Source organism: Ornithodoros turicata, chromosome 4 (genome assembly GCF_037126465.1).
Source record: "Ornithodoros turicata isolate Travis chromosome 4, ASM3712646v1, whole genome shotgun sequence".
Lineage (NCBI taxonomy): Eukaryota > Metazoa > Arthropoda > Arachnida > Ixodida > Argasidae > Ornithodoros > Ornithodoros turicata.
Window position 1 is genome coordinate 14,348,335 of NC_088204.1, and position 25,656 is coordinate 14,373,990.

A 25,656-nucleotide genomic window follows, 5' to 3' on the forward strand; every position below is an offset into this window, starting at 1 on the left:
TCAAAAGTGAACTGCAAGAACATAGCGAACAAATCTGAGACAACGTGAAACACAACACAGACAATAAAAATAAGTTTACAAATGAATTTTATTATAATTTTTGATATGTCCACAAAATAAAAGCATAAAAATACAGAGGCTGCCCTTAGCTTCAAGGTTATTTTACAAGTGTGGTTCGGAAGACACTATTCACATTTCTTTGAAGATATAAACTTTGCCACTAGAGTTTCCACAGGCAAGAATAGACTGTTCTGGGTGCATGTCCACAACTGAGCAAACTGAGCCAAAACTTTCGCCGACGAACTTGTGCATCAATGATCCATGTGTGGTGTATGCCTCTATACACCTTGGATGGAGCATGCTGCCCACAAGAAAAACATCATCACTTTGAGGAACCCAAGTCGCACGGAATGGCGTCAGCCACCGGCCAGTCTCGTTCAAGTGTCTGCAAGGAACACAGAGCATACATACGTAACCTACAACACACTGTAAAACCCTCATTGTTTGTGTGCCCCTAATTTTTTGCAAACGTACAAATTCTAAGGGCACATGAAGATTTTGAGCAAGAATTGACACTTCAAGAACAACGATAGCAGCTTTTAGGGAAGCTGCCTGCTTCCTCAACCGCAGATTGATGCACCTCTCAGTTTGGCCCACATCGGCCCTTCCGCATGAGAAGGGAATGCTACACATGGTATGTGATGTACCACATTCCTTATACAAACGATACACCGAGTGCAAAAATTTCTCCTTGTGGAATGGAAGACGCAGTTACATTGACACCAGTACGAAAGGAACGGGATTAACCCATCGCGTTGTTCGTGATTTATGAGCAACAGAAACCGCTATGCTTTTCCTCTCTTTCTTAACAAGGCCGACAATGCTGAGTGGGCTCTCATTGGTCCTCCCCAAACAATGTGTTCAATCATATCGGCAGATCATTTGAGGAGACCAGTCCGTGGCTTCTCCGCCTTTTCGTGCTTCTTTAGGAGGGGGAGGAGGAGGAAACTGTGGTTTCTGTCGCGCATGAAAGACGAACGAAGCAACTGAACAATCGAGTTGCTTTCGTTTTGATGTCAAGGAATGGTTGGAAGGAATGTTGATGTCAAAGACCAGAGGTGTCCCTTTAATCTGACACCCCGTTATCCTTCCGACAGGCAACCAGTCCACCCAGCTTGTGCAGTCCCGCTGGGGCAGAGAGAACACCGCTGAAAACATGATACCTGCCATTGATCTTCTTCAAACTGGGGAACACTGGTGCACGGAAAAGCAACGCAACAAGTTATTACCCCTTCCTGTAGGAAACAGCTGTGCTGGTTCCCTCCCCAAACGTCCTTCATTAGTACAAATTTCTAGACAAAGTTAAAAATTGTAGAAGCACACTTTTAAAGGAGCACAGAAAGCACTTCAGTCACTTCCCTTTTTTTTACACCAAGCTGCAGTTAACCTGCCTACTATAATGCACTTTGTGATGCGATTCATTTGACAGATGCGGAAATACAGCAGAATTCGATTTTTAAAATTGCGATCGTGCGCAGCAGTGGCAACGCCTGCAACTAGCTGCCTGGATGGCTTTGAAGTCGTTACGGTACAGCCCGCTGATTGGTTTACAGAAGCGTCATCTGCTACGTCACTGAGTGTCGCTGCTCGGCCTCTAAAGTAGATATGGACAAGGGGTTACATTTGTTGGATACTATAAACACTACAGAAAGAGTTTCATTTTCACTTTTAGCTTCTCCTCGTGGTGGTGATTTATGAAGCTGGCTCTGCGCAAAGGAGGCAGTGTGGAGATTATATCTTGGTCGCGGCAGACCTCTTCCGCGAATGCGCAATACTCGTGCTTGAAGCATATTTGGATTCAATTTCATTTCTCAGAACGCAAATAGCGACTCTGAAGATGTTAGACAGTCAGATTTTTGTCCTGAATCTGTGGATATGCAGAACTTGCACTATTGCTGTTCTTCCAGTCTCGAAACTAGGTAATCGGCAGGAATAGAAAAGCGGTGAAATAGCAAAATATGGTACAAGAACAGGAAAGCTGAGCATGAAACTAATGTTTTCTGCACAAATTATGATGTTCATTTCTATTTTACTCCTTCGATGAACTCTGCCGCTAAGTTACATGAACAACATGGGTGCTGATGTTGTTTTCCCAAACTCATTAACTTCTTGATCCAGAGTGTTGATATTTGCGGATATTATTTCTGCCAAAATTTGCCACATCTTGGGTATTTTGGAACTTGTAGATTGATGTTTTTGTTCAAGATACAGGCGTATCTTCATGAAGATTCTGCTGTTTGCATCAATTCTTTTGTGTTCCAAAATTAATTTTGGGAATACATAGATAGCTTTGTTTCTGAAACATACATCATTCGATAGGGCATTCATATGGCTACATTTTCCTATATGGCAACACATTTTGAAATGATACTGTCAGACACAAAATATATATTTGTCAGACCACCCAAAAATGGCCATTTTTGTGGCGGTAAGGAAAGAGGTCACCACAAGTGCGGTGATTGACTTACTTTATGCAGGTAGTCATCTTAATGTCTCCAATGAAATTGCTGGAGTTGAAGACTCTGAAAAAAAAGAGAGAGAGGGAAAAAAGAAGCACCATTTAACGTTGCGGACCAACAAAAGTTATCTCTGCGGGTGCATGTGGATTGTCATCAAGCAGGCGATTATCTCTGCGGGTGAGGCAGACGTACCTAAGAGTATTATCCATGGAGGTTGTTACAACCTTATCACCGCTCACTGGAGAGAAGAAAGCAGAAGTACAGGACCTACGGTGTTGCAGTGTTGCGATTGGTTCTGGCTGCCTCTTGCTCATTTTCCGTCTGTCCCAAATTTTTGCCAGTCTGAAAGAGCAGTCATACCAAAGCAATTTCCCTTTTGTGAAACACACACAAATCCGAACATGATTTAGTGACCATGAGAGTATAATTACAGCCTTGTGCTTCAGGGTAAAACCCGGTAAAACGCACTTTTACCCCTGATTTGCGTCGCCGTCAAACGGAAATCACCACAGTGCAAATTTAATCACACACGAGCACTGGAGAACACTAAACGCTTCACATTCAGCAGTGCAGCTCGCCACCTCATGTTCATCTGAGGTGCTTTTTTATTTTCCATCCAATATCACCCAGTTCCCCCAATATGACAACAAGTACGAAATTAACATAGCATGTAACATAATTTGAAGTTAACTTGTTTTTGCATTTTAGTGCCCCTTTAAAAAATAAAAAGATAAAGAAATGAGAGAGATGAGTGTGCAACGTGTGGAACTTTGCTCACTTTATTTTGGGCAACCAATTGCTTCCCTCGGACATACATAAAAAAAATCAATTAAGAAACAAACCAGTGGGAATGAGGTGTGCAACATACCTGTCTGTACTGGCTGTTACAAAATACTGGCTCTGAGAAGGGTGGACATCCACTGTTCGGACCCTGTGACTGTGTACATCGTACCTGGTCACTTGATCACTGCAACGTTCAACATAAAATAGATACCATGCATCTCTCCCTGAACCACCATCTCTTTCTCTGAAAAAAGAGAAAGAGAACAGAGAATGATAGGCAGCTCACCCTGCCATCCTGGTGTCCACGAAAGAAACATGCCCGTCGTTGAAGCTGACCGTCATGGTGCTTGGTCCATCCCACGCAAAATACAGCACACCACTATCAATGGGAGCCCTGTAGATCTATATTAGCAGAAAAGGGGAGGAGGAAAAATAACTCCAGCTGCTCTTTTCTCCATGCACTCCTATTTATGCGCGTTAGTCCCACGACCTACTAGATTACAGCGACCATTTCATAATCGGCAACCCCTACGAGGAGTGCTGTACATTGGCCCACCAGATCTACAGGGTTCGCCAAGATAAACTTCGATGTTTCTAACGAAGATAAAACAAACAAAAACAGCGTCGGGAAGCAAAAGTAGATGTTAGAGGACGTATTATGCCCCAAAATTTTATGTCGATACTGCCATTTGGTCCGTTCCTCTGCGGATAAATTGTGAAAAATTAGAAAACCGCCGCTGCCTAGTCGGCTATACCTGTGTTTCCGCTCCTTTCCGTCAGATGGCGAAACGGTCGAAGACGACATCGAAATATGAAGAAGTGGAACAGAATGCAGAATCGTACTCTGCACTGCCGCGTTCGACCGTTTCGCCATCTGACGGAAGGAAGCTGAAACACAGGTATAGCCGTTTAGGCAGTGGCGATTTTTTTAATTTTCACGATTTATCCGCAGAGAAACAGACCAAGCGGCATTATCGACATAAATTTTGGGGGCATAATACGTCTTCTAACATCTACTTTGGCTTTCCGACACTGTTCTAATTTGTTCTATCTTCGTTACAAACCTCGAAGTTTATCTTGGCGAACCCTGTACATCATCATTGCACAATGAAAATTTGAATTTTGAACGTGCAGACGCGGACGTACGGCTACCGTAGCAGACGACAGCAACAGCTTCTATGAAAACATGTAGAATGATGATGATGTTCAACTTTAGAACTTCTTCCGTGGGACATCCACTGCTTGTACAAAAATACTAAGGTACGCTGAAGTACCAAGTATTGTATTGAGGAAGCCATAACCAGGCCGACAAGTAGTGCCACCACTAGCCTCCAAAATGCGGCGCTAGGAAGGGGTGCCTATGGCATGGTCGCTATGATCTGGTAGGTCGTGGTTAGTCCCGGAATGCCCTTGCTGTCATACTAGAGAACCCTCACTATTCTCCCAAACCAAAAGCGCATGTATTCGGCACATGTTTGATGACAAGCAAGGTATAACTATGGGCGACGTACATTTGCCAAGCTTGAGAAAGACCAAACATAACAAGGTCACACAACTCAGGGTGCACCACGTACCTCTTCAAAGATTCCAGTTTCAATGTCGGCACGTCTAATAGTTTCGTCGTAGCTGCCGGAATATATGTATCGAGGTGCATCCCGTCTTATTTTGAGGCACATCACTCCGGCTGCATGTGGGCTGTACGTTTCAACTATATTTTCTGCACCGTCCTTTCCCTTTAAGCAAAATCACTGGGGTCAGCAAAGGTGTACAGGATCAAGAGGCTGGAATGACGAAGCGAGCCCCATAAACTCACCAGCTTGAAGAACCCGAGGTATCCACGTTTGTCTCCTGCACATGCGAGGGTCACATCCTTCGATGGATGTACTGCTAAACATGTGATGCGGTGCACTGTAAGCTTCTCAATACAAGTGCCGTCGACTGTCATGTTCCTGAAGGCATTCTTGTACCTAGACATGGGCAAAGACACATTTTGAAGTAATTATTTTCAAATGAATGCAAGTCCTTAGTTCAAGGTACTTTACATGTTACATAGCACGGCTGCATAGAAAGAACAGAACACAGCTTTCTTCCCATAGTGTGCTAGTACTGCAGTACTACAGTACAAGTAGTAGTACTATTGAATCTCTTTGAAGTGAAGCTCGTGAAGCCATTAAAAAAGACTTCTCTACATCGGTTGTTGATGGTTTACGCAGGTTTACATGTCTCCACACATATCTTCACAATATGCATGCTTTCTACATAGAGGTTCTACTGTATACATACTACGGTATAAGGCTGTGCAAACAGTAACATTAAGACCGAAGCGAATTGAGGACACACAACTCAGGGCCTTCTCAGGGCTCATGGGGTTTCTTTTATCTTCCACTACCCGCATGTGTGAACTAGGCGGATGAACACGTGATCCACAGCCAAACAGCTGAGCGAAAGAGCGCATTGGTGCGCTGCTCCGAAATATGTAAACCGAAACCAATTGTTTACTTGAAAAATCACTAGTGTCGCTGTGTTTTTTTTGTTGCTGGAATATTTTTCGCTTCAGGTTCCGAAAGTGTTCGAAGTGAAATTTGAAAGTTAGGAATCTTATTGAACTAATGACCATACGCAAATGATCCGCTCACTACTCAGTTCTTGGCTGATGTCCCAGAGATGCTCACTGAAAAGAAAGCTTTTCGGAAGTGCCACTCGTTAATTATTCAGCCAAGGGACCTTTGTGAAACACCCGGTATACTGACACACAGTAGATTTAATTCCATATTGGGACCACTAGTTTTTTTTTTTAATGAAAGAAAATGAACAGAAAAAAGATATGGTACTAGTACCTGAAAGATGAACAAATAACGAAGGAAATGAAACGAGAATTAATGTTATATGTTGCGTGAAACACATAAAAATTAACTTTCATCGCCAGTTTGTTCAAGACTGTCTGCCATGTTTACTGGGGAGGCAGTGGCACTTCAGTGGCACAATCTGATGTCAGTAGCGCTCACTTTGTTTTGAGCCCTCTCTTGAGGTATTATTTAGGCTTACAAGTGCAGCTTTGTAACTATGTATTCAAATGTACTATTCGGCTTGGAACAGACATCACTCCCATGTGAAGTTCGAATTTAGAGTTCAATATCTAACTTGGAATTCGGATCAAATATACATTTACTCGCTTCGGCATTTGAAAAATCTGAATGTTCACACAGCCCTCCTACAGTAGAATACAACGTACTAAGAAAGACCTGCATAGTGTAATATACCTGACTTGCCAATTTCGTTCATTTAGGAGTACTGTTTATGTAGAAAAGCTTTTTATGGAAGTATTTTAACCTGCTAGCAGTGATTCACACAATTTTACTCTTGAAGGTAAATTTCTTAACGAAAGATCACAAAAACAGGAGAAACAAATGTTGTTGCATTTTAACACTGATCATTATAAAGCAGTTTGCAGGTGGGATTGATCCCTATACCGATTAGTCCATTCAAGTGCACAGGGCATGTATTTGTTTTGTTACACATAACCTCATATCTATCCTTGGGCCCTATTCATAGCCACGGTCGAGCGCCACTGACAGTGTCAACAGATGAGCATCGGTAGGAAGCGATTACGTCCACCGGGAGCGGATACCTGCCAGTTTGGGCATTCCCATGTTGCCTTCAACGATAGCGTGCTAGATTTGTTGACTGTCATTTGATTCGGCTGCAGAGTTAAGACGTCTGAGAAAGAGACTCTGTGCTCTCAGCCAATTGCGTAGCAGGAGGAGAATCACGTGGAATCTGCTTGTTTTGAAAGCAGACGACAACAAGGACGATGGAGAAAAAGTCTCGCGCGTCTTGCCCTACACACGACTAATATGAAATTATGTTGAAGTTCATGATCGAGCACCACAATTTAATCACGGGCATTTTTTCGCCGTCCTACACTTAAAGGAGCTGTCAGGACAGCTGACATGTGGAGGAATGTAGGCTTTAGGCAGACGTGCTTGTGACCCGTACATGGATGACCGTAAAGCAGTTTCATGAAATACGTCTGGTTTCATAAAAAAAAAAAAAAAGCACTTGTTGTGACGCAGCCAACCATGGCGACCTTACCTTTCCAGGTCCCTGATGTTCTCCTTCGTCAATGGTGGAAGCGCGGTCTTTAACATGCTGCTTGTGGTCTCTTCAAGCAGAAAAGACTGTTCAGCCTCAGTGGAACCTTCAAACACAGCTTTGAAATCCAAGGGTCCAACTCGTTCAACCTTCAGCACTCCTTCCACAGGGGCTTCCTTCGTCGAGACATTGAGCAGGAATTAAAATCTGTTCTTGTGCACGCTTTGCAGTGAATAAAGTTACTTACAAATGTGTGCGATACTTCATTACTAGGCTCTTTACTTTGAAGTCGTAAACTCTGCCGACGAGGAAGCGCTTCTACCTTGGGCTTTTTTCTGAAGGAGAAGTTAAGATTCTATAGCGAAACCAACAGTAAGAACTTCGGGCAACCAGCACTCAACACAATGGTAATACAATTCAAAAAGTATAACGTGCTATACGAAGATGGAGGTCAGGCATAACTAACTGACATCTTCATCGAGTAACAACAAATAACTAATATTTATAACAATATAGTAATAACGTCACAGGGGTGATTGAGAGTACAGACGAAAAGGCACTTTGTGTGACTTGACGATGTTAACGTAAATGATCAATTTCAATGCATTCATCTTGTTTTGAACAATATTGGTCAAGCTGGTAAACATCAAAACAATATTGGTTGAATCGAACCATAAAAACTGACCAGATTGTAACGTGATTTAATTAAAGTTGGATCTGAAATTTGAGAATTGTACAGGGCATCCCATTATACTCCTCCACATGTCTAAATGCTTGACAAGACTGATTCACTTTTCATATATATTGAGAGCTTAGCAATGGCTTGGCAACATGCCCCCTTGTAGACTTACGTAGGCAATCATAACAGAGTCACTGCTGGTAAACGGAAAAGTCAAGCACACACAGCATGGCACTAGACACACGAAAGTCATGTGGACATACATACCTTATGGAAGTGGGGGTGGTCTTCTTTGAACTGACAAGGCCCAGCTTTAGCTGAGAAATGAATAAGTATGTGTCAACTATAATACTACTTATTAAAAAACTACGTGCACAAAACAGAAAAGGCGCAATATTTCAGAACAGTGAATATACCAACCCCATCGATGTTCAGGGACTGTAAAAACGCATTTTTTTCTTCGATGTTCCTCTGCCTTATTGCATCAAAATCGTTACTGTCCGTTTTCTGAAAAGCCAGCACCACATGACGTATACATCACTCATCACTGCGAAATAATAGCATTCCACGCTCAGCTGTCAGTATGGTAGTTGTCATTATAACCATTTGTTCATGCATAATGTAAAAATCCCGAGACTAGGGAACACTAAAGGACAGACACAACACGAAGCTGGCTAACCTTTTCAGTGACTTTCATGTTTCATCATTCTTCAAAAAAGTATGTCTGTCCTTTCGAGTTCCCCAGTCTCGGGGCTTTTACATTATGCATCATCTTCACCAGCTTGCTTGCTTCCTAGCCATTTTTTCATGTGTTCATATGTTTCACTTTTACCTTTTTGTCTCCTTTCCCTTTCTTCTCCAGTTTCGGCCGTTTCTGAAACACCCAACATTCAACCCAACTGTCTTCACTGCATCAGACGCCGTAAAAACCTCGAAATATCTACTCACCGCAGTACCTCTCTCCATTTCATGCAAGGGATCAACATCAGTTCTCTCATGTTCAACATCCTTGTTTACACGCCACGACGAGGATCTTTTGGTTCCCTTGCTACGTGTGATCATCGTTCGCGCACCGTAGAAAGAAAAGGATTGTATACTCTCGCTACTATCGGCTCTCATGTAAGTAGTTGTTTATGTGCGCGCACACACGGACAGATTAGAGAGATTCGATGGCAAGCACGAAAAACGCGCGCAGACTCCACGGACACACAGCACACATGTGCGTCGTTCCCGCCAGTTCCAGTTCCCGCGTTCCTGCGCACAGTGCCGCGCTGCTGCTACAGACAACGCCTAGAGAATGATAGAGAACCCGCTCTCCAGCTATGCTCAAGCTTTGTTTCGTGCCATCGACGATTTAATTAGTATCAACTCTTGCCCGCACTCACTCGAAAATTAGGTGACGAAATTAAACCAATTCTGCGACGTCACAGCAGTGGTGGCACTGGATGGCACCACCTGCTCTACATTATGGCGGGGCGTGTGCTGTTTTGTTGACTTGTGTGAACAGTAGGCGTCCTGTCCTGCGATTTTCCCCCTTGCTTGTGGAACTACACATCAAAATGGAGCACAAGGATACTAAAGAACATTTCCTCGCTCTGAAAGTGATGCGACTCACTCGACCTTCTCTGTTTTCTACACTTCCGATCGTCTGCGACACGCGAGATATTCCCGGCAGTATGTGGCTTCACGACCTCAAACAAGATCTGGGTGCACCACTTGGGCTCGAGCTATTCAGCTCGGGAAACTTTCTCATGCTTCCGCAGAGCTTCGGCAACATCTACCTCGGAGAAACCTTCTCGTGTTACATGAGCGTTCACAATGACAGTAAACAGCCGGTGAATGATGTGTCCGTCAAAGCCGAGCTACAAACCGGGACTCAAAAAGTGCTGCTCACAGGACGAGGTGACGAAAGTACAATTACAGAACTGAAACAAAATGACAGCGTGGACGAAGTCATTCATCATGAAGTTAAGGAGATCGGGATGCACATTCTAGTCTGCACTGTTAGTTACGTCACGCAGGCGGGGGAGAAGTTGTACTTCCGCAAATTCTTCAAGTTTCAAGTATTTAAGCCGCTTGACGTCAAAACAAAGTTTTATAACGCCGAGTCGGACGAAGTTTATCTCGAAGCGCAGCTTCAGAACATCACGTCGTTTCCCATAACCCTAGAAAAGGTGTCTCTCGAGCCATCGTCCCACTTCGAAGTCTGTCAGATGAACACTATAAACGAAAATCAAAGTGTCTTTGGCCACATCAACTTCCTGAACCCGCATGACAGCAGGCAGTACCTCTTTAGCCTGTCTCCGAGAATCATCGACCCCGAGAGGAAATTCAAGGGAGGCATCACGACGATCGGGAAGTTGGACATTGTGTGGCGTTCTGTCATGGGAGAACGTGGAAGGCTACAGACGTCACAGCTGGAGAGGATTGCTCCCGAGTACGGCGACATCCGCCTGACCGTTGACTCTGTTCCGAGCATCGTCACGCTAGAGGAGCCTTTTGAAATGATATGCCTGGTTACGAACACATGTCAGCGGACGGTTGACCTTTACCTCATGCTCGACAACACCGTGTCTCCAGGCATCTTGTGGCAGGGCTTGTCCGGTCAGAACCTGGGCAAGCTTGAGCCGCAGTGTAGCTTGCAGATTAACCTCGAAGCTGTTCCGTTCCGAACTGGTTTACAAACTGTTTCGGGAATCAAGCTTTCGGATCCTTTCCTGAAGCGAACTTACGATTACGATGACATCACCACTGTGTTCGTTAGTTCAAATGTTTCTAAAGCTTGCTAGGTCATACTTTTAACAGTGCTGAGGCAAGAAGGTAAAGTGTGCGGGGTTTTGTGTTGCTCGGTTATAGAAAGAACAGCTCAAGCAATGGCTTTGAAATGGTTTTACTGCATATTTTTCGGTCTTGAATTGGAAGTGGAAACTACAGCAGTCTGGGGGTACTGGTTTCTTGCGGAACATGGGCTGCATTTCATCCCATATTTTGGGTTCACATTGTTACAGATAAGATAATGTGCAGCCAATACAATATTGTGTTTGCAGATTATTGCGATATGCAGCTTTGTACTATGTACATGCTAAATGTATATATAATATATTTTGCTTCCATTCACGCTTTTTCTTCAAACATACCCCGTTTCTTCTGAACGTTTCCACCTACCACCAAATATTAAGTGACAAGTCAAGCAGCAGGGTAGCAACCATCATCAGTTTGATTTGCAGACAAACTCACATACAATGCCAACAAGATGTTTGTGGAAGCGTGGATTCACGTTTGCGTAGCACATCAATAACCTAACAACATTCTTATAAATGCACGTGTATACAGGATTGCTGCTACACATATTCTGACGTACCTTACTGTACCAACTCGCAATGGCTACATGCATTTAGGAAAGTATGTAACTATACTGGCAGACACAATACTTGTAATTTGCAGCACTGAAATATTGCACCGTTCGTACAACAAACTAAACAACGTGGTCATGGTAAAGTTACTAATCTGCTAACAGGAAACTGCAAATATCGGAAAGGCTGCTGTTGACGAGTCATCAGAGTATCGGAGCCATTTACATTGCAAATATCACCCACATCGACCACAACCAACGTGACTGTGTTCAGCACAGCTGTCCTGCAACCACCTAGCCTTCCTGAGCAGAATAAAAAGAAATGTATTACTGCCACAACCAGTTTTGATTCTGTATGTTACAAGGGCAATACAAGATTTAGTGCTCAACTGTGAAGTGAAGGAATAATTTTTATCACTCAAAAAAAAAAAAAAAAAGTACTATCGTACTGTTGTAAATCGGACAAGAGATACAAGTTACATTCAAGTAAAGGCATGGGACTGAAACAATGGAATGAAATTAGTGTCACATACTAATTTGTTTGTTGGCCATGCCAAGACCTTTTTCACGTTGGAAAATAATCTGCATTGCCATTTAGGTCTAATACTGCACAGTCATGCACCAATAAATTCTAGACAACGAGCGATAACTACTTTAAAAAAAATACAGAAATGTAATGATAAATGCAAGTACTATTGTGCTTTGGTTTGGAATGTGAAACGTGTGCCATAAATTGTGAACTGCACATCTCTGGGAAGCATCAGAAACAGATAGACTTACATTATGCATGCGTACACAATTTACACTTAGTAAAGGTTGATGAATCTACTTGTAGCAGTTGTAGTTTGTGAATCAAAACAAGATACAACATAAAAGGAAAGTACGTATTCTTAAAACATAAAGGTACATGTGTGTGGCATCAAAGTCCACATTGACACTGTACTGTAAAGTGAAAGTTAGCTGTCAAGAGTGCACAAACCGTAACAAAACATACACATTTAAATGAGCTGTCATACAAAACCCAGTCAAAGAACAGCTGTAACTGAATGTTAAAACTGGCCATATTCCTATGACTAAAGTGTTAATAACAAGGAACAGTTTGGGTTGGTGCATCTGTGCTCTACCGAAACGGGACATTTTTTCTTCAAACAAACATGTACACATTTGGTAGGTTGTATATTACAATGAGATTGTAAAGAAGAATAAAAATAATAATCGTAACAACAAAGGTAACAGCACTGCCTGCATGGCAAGTTTAAAACGCTGTTAAAATGATCAACAAAACAATAAATAACGATGAAGAACCACCAAAGAGGAAAGCTCACAATACTTTTTTGGTATAGTCACATGGTTTGGAGTGCTTCACCACTCCTGTAGATACATAGCAAAAGACAGATGAACTTGAAATCAAACCACATCCATATGCCAAATGATCTCATAGCACTCTATAGGTATTGCACCAAAGCATGGGGACAAACTAACAGCAGAAGTTTTCAGATCAATATACTTACAAAGGCATGAGCGCTTGCATAATGTATAATGTAAAAACCCCCCCGAGACTAGGGAACATGAAGGGACAGACACAACACGTGTTGCCTTCGTGTTGTGTCTGTCCCTTCGTGTTCCCTAGTCTCGGGGTTTTTACATTATGCATCATCTTCACCAGCTCGCTTGCTTCCTAGCCATTTTTTCATGAGCGCTTTTCTTTTTGATAATTGCGAGAGCAACTCAACAGGACAAAACCTCCTGAAACCTCTTTAAACCTGCCAAGCGGTTAGCTCTCTAGAGCCTTTACCATAGGTTGCACATGCAACTGTTTACTAAAGTAAGGGATCTGCTAACTTGAGAATTCAGGTGGTTTTCACCCAATCTTTTGATTTTTATGACTCGATCTACTTGAAAGCAAACGTGGAAAGAAGCCACGATTCATACTCCGCGCACTATTCACACGAGCGACATCCCCACAGAATATTCTAGAGGAAGAAAAAGCAAACAAAATTCTTCGAGGGCAGCAGTTCCGTCGCATGTTAAGTTGAGCATGTGCGCGGTGCCAGAATATCGGGAGTGACGTTCTGCGCGCTTAGCAGACGACACTGTCAGCATATTTTTCCAACGTCTGCTACGCAATACCTTGTGACTGCCCCACAGGATATTCCCCACGATTAGCAGTACACGAAAAGGCGTGATGTCGAGCGCTCACGCTTATGCGGCAACGGAAAGCTACAACATTTTTTGCATCTTCCGCCGCAGTATTTGGGGGAATGTTGCTCGTGCACATGACACTGAAGCATATGACAAACGCAAAGCGGAACAAATGCCGCAAAACTGACACGGACAGGAAAAGTAGAGAAAACCTAGACAACCTACGCTTTCTGCTCCTCAAAGAGCTTAGCACCATTAATACCACGTACGGTCACCTTACTGGGTCGGACAAGCAACCCGTGGTTGGGCTTGCAGGCGAAGTACCTATGCCCCTGAACCGATCCGTCGTTGCGACCATGAGCCGTTCGTAGTTCCACACCCAGCCAGGTTCCCTCACCAAAATGCACCGGGCCCATGTAACGGAGAACACCTGAATGGGGGGAGAAGCATAGCAGCTTGTACGGGCACGTGTCACGTTGTGGCCAGAATGCTGCAAAATATGTACGTCCTCTCCTACCCAGTTCATTCCGGACGAATACGTTCATTCCTGTTGCTAGCCAGCAGCCCTTTTTGAGATTTGTTGATATTGTCCTCGGTTGGTGTGATTTGGACCTGAAGGGTTAATACATTTGTGTACGTCAACAATCATTAAGGTTGCGCTGTAGCCATCACTCCATTAGCACTACCGATACGACATATGTAAGCAAGCTTTGAAGCATGAGCGGTACAACCTTCAGCAGGCACTTATAAGCTAATAAAGTTACCAAAGTCTACGTTTGGGAGACCAAATGATAGAATGGAGATACTGAAGGAGGCAGTAAACATGACATAGCACCAGGGGTGTTGAAAATCCCTCACCACAAGGGGTGCGAGCTGTAGTGAGAGGGACTGCTATATTAATAACTTTCTTTACAAAAAAGAACTAAGTGGCAGAGTGGCACGTGCTACAAACAGTGCAGAATGACTCCAAATATGCCAAGACAGCCTCGCCTTATAGGATTTTGTTAACTAAGAAACGGCCCGTCTTTCTCTATGTGATTAGATAGGTCTATAGACATGTTCCGTTTCAGAGAGGTAGTGACAGTGAATAATGTCAATGTGAAACAAGAGACTTTCCCTACTTAGAAAACTGCTACATGTATGTGTAGTAACTAAAATTCATACGATTGAACATGTAAATCCTTCAAAAATCTGCCTTATAAGGCAGAGTACCAGAAACCTTTTCCAATCTCAATGCATGAAAGGGGGGCAAGGCCCTGCAGTCTAAGCTCAAGGGGTGTGGCCACACCCCCTTGCACCCATCTTCCGGCACCCCTGTTGTTTTACCGATGTCTCACGCATACTTCAGCTGGCCCATGTTCGGTGCAGGAAATACTGTACGAGAACTTCGTGCAATATTTTGCGACAGACACTCATGGCTGTCAACACAATATATTTCACTTGGCAAGCTCGCGTCCACCCTGCTTGACTGTCGTCCACCACTTGCTGTCCCCACAACCGAATGCCAGTCACTTCCCAAGCTCTTGCCACCCCCTCACCTCCACACGCTGCAACATCACCTCGAATGCCCCCTGACATCATCCCTTGATTGATTGATTGATTGATTGATTAATTCAGACGAGAACAGCAATGGTACACCAAACAGCTCCCCTCAGAGGTGTAACCGAAGAAACTCATTGCTCAGGTGTCAGCAATCCACAGCATATGTGTGTGCTTTGGGTCTTAGATTCCACACTATTCGTGTACAAGGGTGTACTTACGAATGAGATTTCTTATCCACCGTGTATGATCTTTGTGAAGCAGGGCTACTTGCTGTGTCTCCCTCTGAAACAGGATTACAATTAGAAAAGAAAAAAAGAAAAAAGAAAAACGAGATGTAAAACACTGACCCGATGCAACAAGTGCTGTACGTAACGAAAAATACTAACCCGTTGAGCTTCGACTCGCTGAAGTGCTCATGTCTACCAGTGAATCCGGATCTGATGCATCTTCCTCAGTCGAAGCTGGTACACTATAAGTGTCCATGACAAGAAGAGGGCCAAATGACTTTTATGTTCATGGTTTCTACTACAAGCATGTATAATAATACACGTTACATGGGGGGGGGGATGCCTAATTTCTCCAGTCTTAGTCTCTGAGATAACTTACCACGTGACCCTGGTAGGTGGTGCAAAGATACCATGGTTTGGCGGGCAGGTGAAGTAACTCACACCATTTACCGAGCCATCATTCTTGCCCTGCGGCTTGAACAACTCAATCCCACACCACTGTCCTGCAACAGATAGTGGATGTGGACATTATCTTTCATGACAACCAAAAGCAGTTCCTACGTCTAGGCATCGATGGAAGCAATACAGAAAACAGCATTGGTGGACCGTGTCTTGGATTACGGCCGAAAGGTCACTGGGCACCCCTCCCGCAGTGGGGTTACTGCACTTAACACTGGTCACGCAGTGTTGCTGATAAATATATTGGATGATGTTATATATGATGAATATATGTTACAGATCGTACTGTCAAAAGTAATCATTTCTTTTTGTTTAATTAGGATGTGTGGCATCTGCTATAGTAGACGATCAATTGCAAATTGATTCAACACAAAACAAGCATAAATAGCATAAATTTTAAAATATCTCCTGAACATCAAAACATCTAAAATGGATGCCCATGCGACGATTCCGGGATGTACAAACAGTAGGAATCTGGCAGTCGCATGGATGTACTTTCTACGTAAACTGGCTCTCTGAAGCTCCCATGGATATTCTAACATCCAATTTGCGATATCGCCAAGATGCACCTGGGATGTATATGGTCTGTTGGGTCACTCCCACTGCTAAGCTGCACATGGGAGGGAACACCACCCTTTCCTCAGGCGAAGTATGCACAATAAACTTGGGCTACTACCACGCACACCAAAAGGGAGTGACCTCCGAAGAAGGGGAGTCAAACAGTACAGAATGCCCCGGTGAGCTGTGACCCTCTTCCAGAATAATGCGAACACAGAACATGCCAGAGACAGAGGACGTTGACACTTTTCCGGGTAAGCGAATCAGAATGACCTGGGTCCTGGAAAGTTGGTCCCCGTACTTGCTGTCCAGATAGGGATAACGAATTCCGGATAACCGAGACAAAATCCAATGGTAGCAGGTTCGTTCCCGGCAATTCAAGTCCGGATAACAAGTTTTCCGGATATCTGAACTCCGGATAAGCGAGACATGACTGTACACGCCTATGTCTGCGCCACATACGCTTTGAATCACAACACAAGTCTAAGTCTCAAATAAGAATATACTGAATTCAGACACAGTGGAATCTCTAAACGGAACTTCAAGGGACCTGGAAAATCTGTTCCGTTTATCAGGAGTTCCATTTACTGAGTTGTGTGTGAGATGTTAAATGGTGTAACCTCCAAGAGTGCAGAAGCTGTAAGCAGCGTTTATGCACATCACTGCATCAAAGACGAGGAATACACACACAATTTTCAACTTTATTCTAGTCCTCATCGAGATGTTCCACCTTCACACGAACCATTGGCCCATTCATTGGGATATTCTGACTTTGGGCACACTTTATCCACAGTAACAAGCATTTTTCAAACTCTTCGTAGTCACAGAGTCCAAGTCTTTTTCTTTGCGGTCCAAATCATGAAACACTAAAGGCATCACACAGCTTGTCCTTTTCGCTAAGAATTCTTGTTAGTGTACTTTTTGGCATCCCTTACTTTGTCGCAAGTGCCGTTTTTGTGTAGCAACCACTCTCAAAATTGTTGATAACTTCGATCTTGCTTTAAAGATCAAGAGCATCATGCGCACGCTTCTGCGATGCTGTTGGAAATGGCATTTACTACTGTTAACATGCTAATCCTAATCATGGCCGTACTGGAAGCGGAGAGCTCAAGCTGCGATGTGTGTAGCGATGATGCTTTGAAATATTCAGTCAGTTCTGTTTTCTGCTCCGTTTACCCAGTGGCGTAAAAATTTTCGTTCCGTGTAACGGGAAAACTTAAATTTTTGCACTGTATAAATTGGAATCTAAACAACCTTGCGGCTGTTGTTCCGTTAAAGCAGTAATTCCGTTTAAGAGATTTCCATTTAGTAAGATTCCACAGTACATCCCTTTTGCAAAAGAGAAAAACGAACGACAAGTAGCAAGATATTCCAACGCTCAAAGCAGTACGTTGACATGTTAACTGATGTGAAAAAATGCGTCTCAACAAGACTCGCATTCTTACCACCTACGCTCTTTATTTTTTACCTCCCGAACGACACCGTTCCGGAAAGTCGGACCAACGCCAATGTTCATGCCACAGGTGGGGCTATCACATCAAAAATAACAAAAATCGAAGGCTCAAAGGGAATAAGGCCTTGCCTGATTCGAAATGAAATTGCCTTATGGATTTCTCCTGTAAAATTTCAATGATCAATGGCGTGTGTTTCACTAACGTGAGCTCGTTACCAAGAGCAGATCTGGATAACACACTTCTGTCTGGTATTGAGTTGTGGTAATGGCTATTACTGGTATGTTTTGATCACCTTTTTGTTTCATTTATTTTATTATTGTTATTATTAATCACAGTGGCAAAATCATTTGTTTTAGTTGTTCTGGGTTAATTAGCGGTAGGCTCGGATGACTGTGGCAAAAACAAGAATATTGTTGACATCCCCTGTAAACGGCGACAAACTTTGCAGGTGTCAACACACCTGAGAAACCTATAGCGACAACACTAAACAGATTAAGATGCTAGCAGGACAAGCAAAGACACATTAAGATTACGGGTTTAAAACCGATTTTTGTAAGTGACTAAAAATTTAAACTGCTCGATAATTCGGAACAACTCATTGTCTTCTAGAAGGCTACAAAATCAGCAGGCAACTGTATTTGGAGTTAATGAACCGATTATATGTGGACTACAAACACTTTTGAAACCCACCTGGAGCAAACTGCGTTTCACCGACGAATTTCACAATGCCTTTCCGCTGCCCAATCATGACACAGTCCCCCACCGCAATCTGTCTGTTTCTTGGATCAAAGAGCTTCTGACGCCGGCTTGACAGACCTGCCACCATAAAATTGTATCTGACAATGGTAAAATGCTCAAAGACGAGTGCCCTCATGTGGAAAAAGAATTCTACCTGTTTCCACTTTCGGCGCAACGCGAGATATGTCCACCTTTGGAAATGAAACATTCCGAGTGCCTGATGATATCCTTGGCGAACTTGCATATTCCATCAATGGTCCGCCATCATACTTCTGAACTTTTGTGATCGGTGCAAATATGCCTATTTTTTGTATACAAGAGTGGAAAACAGGGAGGGGTAGAGAGATAGAAAGTTGTAAAGAATGCTACATATTTTCGCTGCCTGTTCAAAAATGCAGTAATTTTTACACACACCGAGGTATGTTTGCCTTCCTTGTTATGACACTGTATAAAAAAATAATGAATGGTACGTGCATTTCTTTGTGACAACAGTGGTCATGTAGTCACATAGCCTTGGTTATAGCTGTTGACACCACGGGATAACTTCAAAAGTTCACTGATTTATTAGTATCTTGGTTATGCATAGGAACATTAGTAGAACAGATCTACTATGAATGACGCCTCACTTGCATCCTCACGAGTCGCCGCCCAGAACACGACCGTCTGTTGCTGAGGGCCACCTCCCTTCCCTTTGTTTTAATGCAGGTGACAAACACCAAAAGAAAACACACACACACACACACACAAGAACTCGAAGACAAAACAACTCCAAAACAAAACCATCGCTATCTTATCTCGGGTATCAGGTGACCCTCGTGATCAACCATGGGGTGCGATATTGGGTATCCCTGAGAGAAACAGGAGTGTGCGAATCTCGACGACCATCAACTCAGGCGTTCAAGACAAACAACAATGCCTATAACACAAAGCTTCCAACATCTAAGAAGAACAGCGTTTCCCATTTACTTGTTGCTTACCATGGTTCATATCGCAGTGAAAGTAAGAGATGCCACCAAGCGAGCCATCATTCTTTCCAAGCGGGTCGTACAGCTCGACTCCGGCCCAAACCCCAGCAGCAAAATGTATTGTCCCACAGTACCTCAATATTCCCACCTAGAGAATGAGAGAACGTAGTACATGCTGCATATAATACACCCACTTCACATTCACATTTTTCTGTATTTTTTGTTGCTTCACTGTTGCTAGCCCACAATACAAAATTTAGAACCATATATGTACATAGGACACTGAAAACACATTATCTGGCATTGTGCAAGTATATTTGCGAATAAAATATTAGCCTAAATGAAATGCACAAAAACCGTCGAATATTACATGATGAACATCGACATATTACGCAGTCTTTACTCGAAAATGTAGAATTTCAGGTTTATTGTGCCCCAGGCAGACTTTGACATCACGACAGCTCCCCTCACAGTTCATGCTTGTACATAATTCTCTTTGTAGTGAAACTGCAAACCTTCTAAACCAGATCTAATCTGCAGTTCATACCATCTGTATCCCAGTAAACCAGCTGTGTCGATTGAAACACATATTATTTATGAATAGAGCCTGAAGTTTTAGGGTTTTACCCGATTCTTCCCCGAATTTGCACCCTGAATTGAAGGTTTCCTATTTAGGGTGAAACCTGATTTTTACCCGGCAAACTGCCCTCACTGGGACATCTGTAGGAAGGCACTAACTTAATTGTTTGGCAGCAAATGCAGTTACATCACCGTTTGTACCAAACGACTACAGTTAGTTCGAGTAGCTGAGCCCGATTTCTTCCCGAATTTAGCATACTGGAAGTTTTTCCACCCGAATTCGCATGAATTTAGTGCACACGTTTATTTACCCGATTTTTACCCCACGAATTTCGAAAAAAATATTTCCCGAAAACTTCAGGCCCTATTTATGAAGAAGACTGTTCGGAGACCTGAAGGCACAAAAAACGTGCAAAGTTCCAGAACACACAAAGTTCCGAAGAAGAAACATTCAAATTTCCTCATCAGCCTTTTTCCTAAAACAAAATGTCATTTATCTCTTTCAACCATCTTTTCAGTCTATACCAAAACGAAGAAGCGTGAAAGGCACACATACAAACGAATGCTTTATTGAGGCCATTAACTCACCTTCGCCCCACCGATTGCAACCTGATCGCCAATCTTGAGTCCCAAGGACTGTAGCACGACCCTCCCTGTCGCAGCTGGTGAGGAGTCGGGCTGCAGCAGCGAATTATTTTGCGACGGGATGCTGGAGAGGGGAGTTTTCAGAAGCTCCTGCATACTGGAGACAATGCTGCTGGCATCTGACATTACATCACCCCTCCTGGGGTCAACAATGCACTCTGCAAAACAAGTATGTACAGTCAAACTCCTTTATAGCGAACACCTTTTTAACGAAAATACCACTACAGCAAATTTTTTTGCGGTCCTGCTGGAGCCCTATAGGTCCAATAATGGACATCCTTTTTAACGAAGATACCTTTACTACGAATTTTTTTTGCTGTCCCCTGAGTTTCGTTGTAAAGGAGTGTGACTGTATATGAAAACAGCAGGTGAGAATCAAAGTGAGAGGGATGTCTTATAGGAGTGGCTAGACCCAGCATGTTGGGACACAATCACTCTTTTTTTTTTCTTTCTAATTCAATTCAATTTGTTAAATTTCGATGAAAATGGATATAAAAACTGACTGTAGTGTGAGCCCGTGAGGCATTCCCGTATTCTACGTTGCAAACACGTTTAATTAGAAACTTTCAACAATAAGCAATATGCAAAAGACACAGAGAGTTCCATGAAACAATGACAAAATTAAGTATGTGCTTTATTTGCATGAATAAACTGTTTTAGTTTCAGTTTGAAATTGCAAAGTGACGTAGCCTCACGCACAGCTAAAGGCAAATTATTCCAGATCTTAGCACCGGCGAACGCTAGTGTAAATTGCCCAAAATGATTTCTTGGGGCTAGGAGTTTGACAGTAAGGCCACCCTTTCGATGCGAATATTTAGAAGAACGAAACTGTCGTGCAATTGTAAGCGAGTAGTAAAGTCTGCTTACGTATTCGTGGACGAACCTAGCAAGTGTTCACTGCAGAAGGTAAAAAAGTTGTTCACCACCAACAAGGAGAAGGCAGACGATACAGATGCGGGTGGAGAACCGGCAAGACTATTCTCAGCGCTCTCTTTTGTGCGAAGTGCAATGCGCAACACGCTCTGGTCCGTAAACTTATTCAATTCACTGAACACAGGTCAAATATATTACTCCGAGGTAATTTCCTCCCTTACCCATAGGGGTCCTTCCAAGGTTGTCAGTGGAAGTCAAGTTTGCTCCATATTCAACCAGTGTTTGAGCCGCCCTGAAGCACAGATTGGTGGCCGCAATATGTAAGGCAGTGCCATTGTCAAATGACTGGCATGGGCTGTCAATATCTAAGACGGAAGAGAAACATATCTACGAGTCATTTATTTAACAAGATAGCTCAGACACCATCGCAGAAGAGCAACGCCACCCGAGTGAGGAAAATGAAGTAACTTCACTCCCCTGGAAGGTTATGTTATTTGTGCACTTCGTCTGTCAAAGGGCAACAGTGCGTGAGTATTGAAGCATGTAAACAAAAGTAGGAAAATTAAGAAAAAAAGTGAGAAAAAGTAAGGAAAGAAAGGGGCATTATTTGCATTTTTTTTTAACAAATCGGTGATAGTTCGAATTTACAGGCGATAGTTCGCCATTTAAATTTATAACAATAAAACACACAAACTTAAAATGACAAAGTGTGAGCAATTACTACGATATGTACTGTAAAGTACATGACTAGCTTTGTCCTTTATCTTAGCCTTGGGAAAAGTTACTTGAAAAAGTAACGGCAGGTACAGGCAGTTGTGTGAATCACAAATAACAATGGGTACACGAACGTAAACAACGGGTACAGGAAGAAATTGCGAACGCCTTAGGAAATTATTGCAAAAAAAAACTTACAATTCTGAAAGTAACTAGTTCAAGGAAAAAGATAACTAGCTACAGCCACCAGTTACTTTCCAGTAACTAGTGCTTACTAGTGCCAGTAGTTACTTTCCAGTAACTAGTTAGTTCCCAAGACTGTCCTACCCTGCATACGACGGCAACACCCGCCAAAACAAGTGTGACTTACAAAATAAGTTTCTAGAGGAAGCCTAGTTAAACCCAGTGATTTATCCAGAACCCCCCACCCCCCCTAACTTTTTCACCTGTGTACTCCCTACAGTGGGTGCCCATGCTTTAGACACATGTCGGCAAATGATATGTCACGCTGTAATGACGTAACTATAACAATGAACCCCCACCCAAAAAAAAAAATTTCTAACACCCCTCTGTGCTTGGGATTCTGGGTAAACCACTGTTTAAACCCATACTAAATACTATTTGGAATGCTGTTCCTAGAAAAGAAGGCATTGTTGTGGCACACAGATGAACCACAGAGAGCAAGTACCTGCTTTTCTGCTAGCCTTGAGGAGTAACTCGATCACGGGCGGGACGTCGAAATATGCAGCATAATGTATGGCAGCCATATCCGTCCAGCAACACCGTAGGGAAACGTCGGCTCCCATATCGAGCAACATTCCGACAGTACGCGTCGCATTTGTGACGCTCCCAATTCCTTCAGCCCCAGACTTGCACGCGTAATGCAGCAGGGTCATGTCCGTCAGGCCGTCTCGGTCGTTCACGTTGGCACCTCGACGCAGTACCTGAATCGAAATATGAGACTTCTAAGGCCTTTGCTTTAGTCAGTACCTCTGCAGCCCATGGGATGTTCAGCAACTGTTTCCCAGGGAGGGAGGGGAGGAGGTGCACCCTCACTAAAGTACTAAGACAGGGTAGTTGGTAATTCATGAGCACCCTTCCATAGACCTCAAGGAAGACGAGATATCGTTTTTCAGCAATGGTAAGTAAGACAAAGATGACTGACGGCAGCACCGGTAAGATGACGTCACCAGGTAAAGTGTATTTAAGTGTGTTTTCCATTAAAGATCAACCAGTTGTGAGTACGCAGTCACACTGTGCGTTGTATTTCTCTTGTCCCTGTTCTTTTGCAATACGAGGTATACCTAGGGTTCTTCGTTTTAGGGTTTTATGATTTTTTTCAAATTCAGGGCGGGGATATCAGGTGCTATTTACACACGAGAATTCCCGGAGAAATTAGGCACTGAGATCTCTGTTGGATATGTGATCAGGGAATTTTCGGGTAAAACGAAAGGCATATGAAACAAGCCACTGCTGTGACACTGCACTCTGACAAATGAACTCCACCGCATAGCACACTAGTAGCCACCCATCATCTCGAATGATATCGTTATCTGCCCTGATTTGTTGAAAATGGGAGTTGTCTTTCTCGGTTTTCCAGGCCATCCTGGTGGGGACAGTGGAGGTGCACTAAAATATGACTAGCATGACTGTACTTAGAGTGCTGAAATTCCTTCCTTCCATTGAGAATGTGGAAAGAGCACTTCCCAAGTCGGGAGGCTGTGTAATTGATAAACCCTTCATATTTCAATAAGCTTAATGACCTTAAACTGCAAACATGCTCTAAATATCTGAAAGAATAAATAATACTTATGCAAGGAGGATACTCATTTAAGGAAGGCGAAAGGAGGCCACACTGAAAGGTGGCCTCTGATTAAAAATGTATCCAGGCAGAAACTAAGCTGAAGCTAATTCTTGCAGCAACACACCCAGGTGATAAAGACTGGCCTTGCACATGATGAAGCCCTAACTGGAAAACACTCTACCTCTGTTACAAGCATCTTGATGTCCTGCTGCGTCTGTGGGGCCCACTGGCGAATGATTGCGAAGATCTCGGGTACCTTGGTGTCATTGCTATGCAAAATTTCAAGGCAGCTACGGCACCCTGTGTCGAAGTAAGGCATGTCAAGAGTGCGACAGTGCAGGCAGACCGGAGCGTCAGAAGCTTGATACACGATGGCATGCTGCCGAAGTGGCACTGGCGATGCTTTTGGTGGGCTTCTTTCATCCTCTTCTGTTGTCATGTCGTGGCAGGCTGGTCAGCTACGAAGTTTGAGAGGCAGGTTAAACAAGCAGTAACTTTACAGCCAGAACTTTCTCGCTCACGATGTCACATTGCAGACTATTATAGGTAGTCACCGTAATGTTCCCGCACAACACAGTCTATTTTTGCTACACTGTACTATGCAACGATCCTTCACAATCACGTTCGGCATCCCAGACTTTCCCAGACATCAAAGAGGCCGGCGCTTCGCACATATGAGGGCAGTTCAAAAGGAGTACACACGCAACTAAGTGTACCAGACAGTAATTAGTAGTGTGAGTAGATGACAGGCGGACAGTGATAGAAAAAACGTACGGTTCGCATCTCCACGTTTACGAGGCTAATTGACACACAAGCAAAATGTGAGCGATGTACCATAGTGTACCTTGTGCCTGACTTTTTGTGCTATGTTTCTGTAGCGGCAATCCCGCTTGATCTTCTCAGTTTCTTGCATCAGTACTTGATGAACTCGTAAGGCGGCTTGGCGACCAAACACAAAACCAGATCACAACAGCAGACAGTGACAACGTTTTAAGAAACCGGTCAGCCAGCTGCCCGAACTGGACGGAATAGAGTACACAGGCGTTCTGAACGGAGGACGAAACACTTACCGTATACTTCCGCTTCGACCATGGATATTGCTCACGTTACTATCGCCGACGTGCACTGCATGCTAAACTACCTACAACACCACCAGCCTCCAAAACGTCCAAAACACACGCACAACCAACAACCTCAATTCCGCTCAAATTCCGCTAACGTTCAGCAGGTGTCTCTAGTGTCAACAAACGAATTACGCATGCGCGAAATATAAGGACCAAATTTGAATTTGAAAATTTGTGCGCAATTCAGACTAAGAAAATGTTTCGAAATAAGTTTGGAACGTTTGCTCTCTTTTCGAGGCGGAGACATGCAATGTTCAGATAATTAACCTAGCAGACGAACCTTTGTCAGCGAAGCAAGTGGAAGCAGGCACCCAGCCGGCGGTGACAATTATTGATGTCGAGGTCGTGTCGCAAAGATCAGCGAAATCTCGTAGGTAACTCCTCTCTTCCTTCGACAAGAAAAAAAC

The 25,656-nt window shown here is 43.4% G+C and overlaps 3 protein-coding genes across 5 annotated transcripts; 1 reads left to right on the forward strand and 2 right to left on the reverse strand.

Moving 5' to 3' along the window:
* Positions 1 to 70: 70 nt before the first annotated feature.
* Positions 71 to 9,488, reverse strand: LOC135391138 (WD repeat-containing protein 76-like). The gene is made up of 13 exons (XM_064621246.1): positions 9,022 to 9,488; positions 8,906 to 8,947; positions 8,494 to 8,580; positions 8,341 to 8,390; positions 7,642 to 7,729; positions 7,395 to 7,570; positions 5,116 to 5,269; positions 4,877 to 5,035; positions 3,589 to 3,704; positions 3,388 to 3,486; positions 2,712 to 2,861; positions 2,529 to 2,582; positions 71 to 445 (listed from the first exon to the last, which is right to left on the reverse strand). The coding sequence occupies exons 1-13, from the start codon at positions 9,190 to 9,192 to the stop codon at positions 190 to 192; spliced, it is 1,602 nt and encodes a 533-aa protein (XP_064477316.1). The 5' UTR covers positions 9,193 to 9,488; the 3' UTR covers positions 71 to 189.
* LOC135391139 (trafficking protein particle complex subunit 13-like) lies at positions 9,355 to 11,186 on the forward strand. Its single transcript, XM_064621247.1, has one exon. It carries the CDS (start codon positions 9,519 to 9,521, stop codon positions 10,860 to 10,862), a length of 1,344 nt encoding a protein of 447 aa, XP_064477317.1. The 5' UTR covers positions 9,355 to 9,518; the 3' UTR covers positions 10,863 to 11,186.
* Positions 10,948 to 25,323, reverse strand: LOC135391137 (CAP-Gly domain-containing linker protein 3-like). Of its 3 annotated transcripts, XM_064621245.1 has the most exons (14): positions 25,196 to 25,323; positions 24,307 to 24,583; positions 23,010 to 23,265; positions 21,829 to 21,972; positions 20,678 to 20,892; positions 19,523 to 19,658; positions 18,700 to 18,846; positions 18,498 to 18,623; positions 15,716 to 15,839; positions 15,496 to 15,578; positions 15,328 to 15,391; positions 14,085 to 14,179; positions 13,843 to 13,997; positions 10,948 to 11,728 (listed from the first exon to the last, which is right to left on the reverse strand). In XM_064621245.1, exons 2-14 carry the CDS (start codon positions 24,562 to 24,564, stop codon positions 11,720 to 11,722), a joined length of 1,812 nt encoding a protein of 603 aa, XP_064477315.1. In that variant the 5' UTR covers positions 24,565 to 24,583; positions 25,196 to 25,323; the 3' UTR covers positions 10,948 to 11,719. The 3 variants fall into 3 exon arrangements, with proteins under 3 accessions (XP_064477315.1, XP_064477313.1, XP_064477314.1); XM_064621243.1 differs by having other exon boundaries at positions 10,948 to 13,997; XM_064621244.1 differs by lacking the exon at positions 25,196 to 25,323 and adding an exon at positions 24,970 to 25,169 and having other exon boundaries at positions 10,948 to 13,997.
* Positions 25,324 to 25,656: the final 333 nt, after the last annotated feature.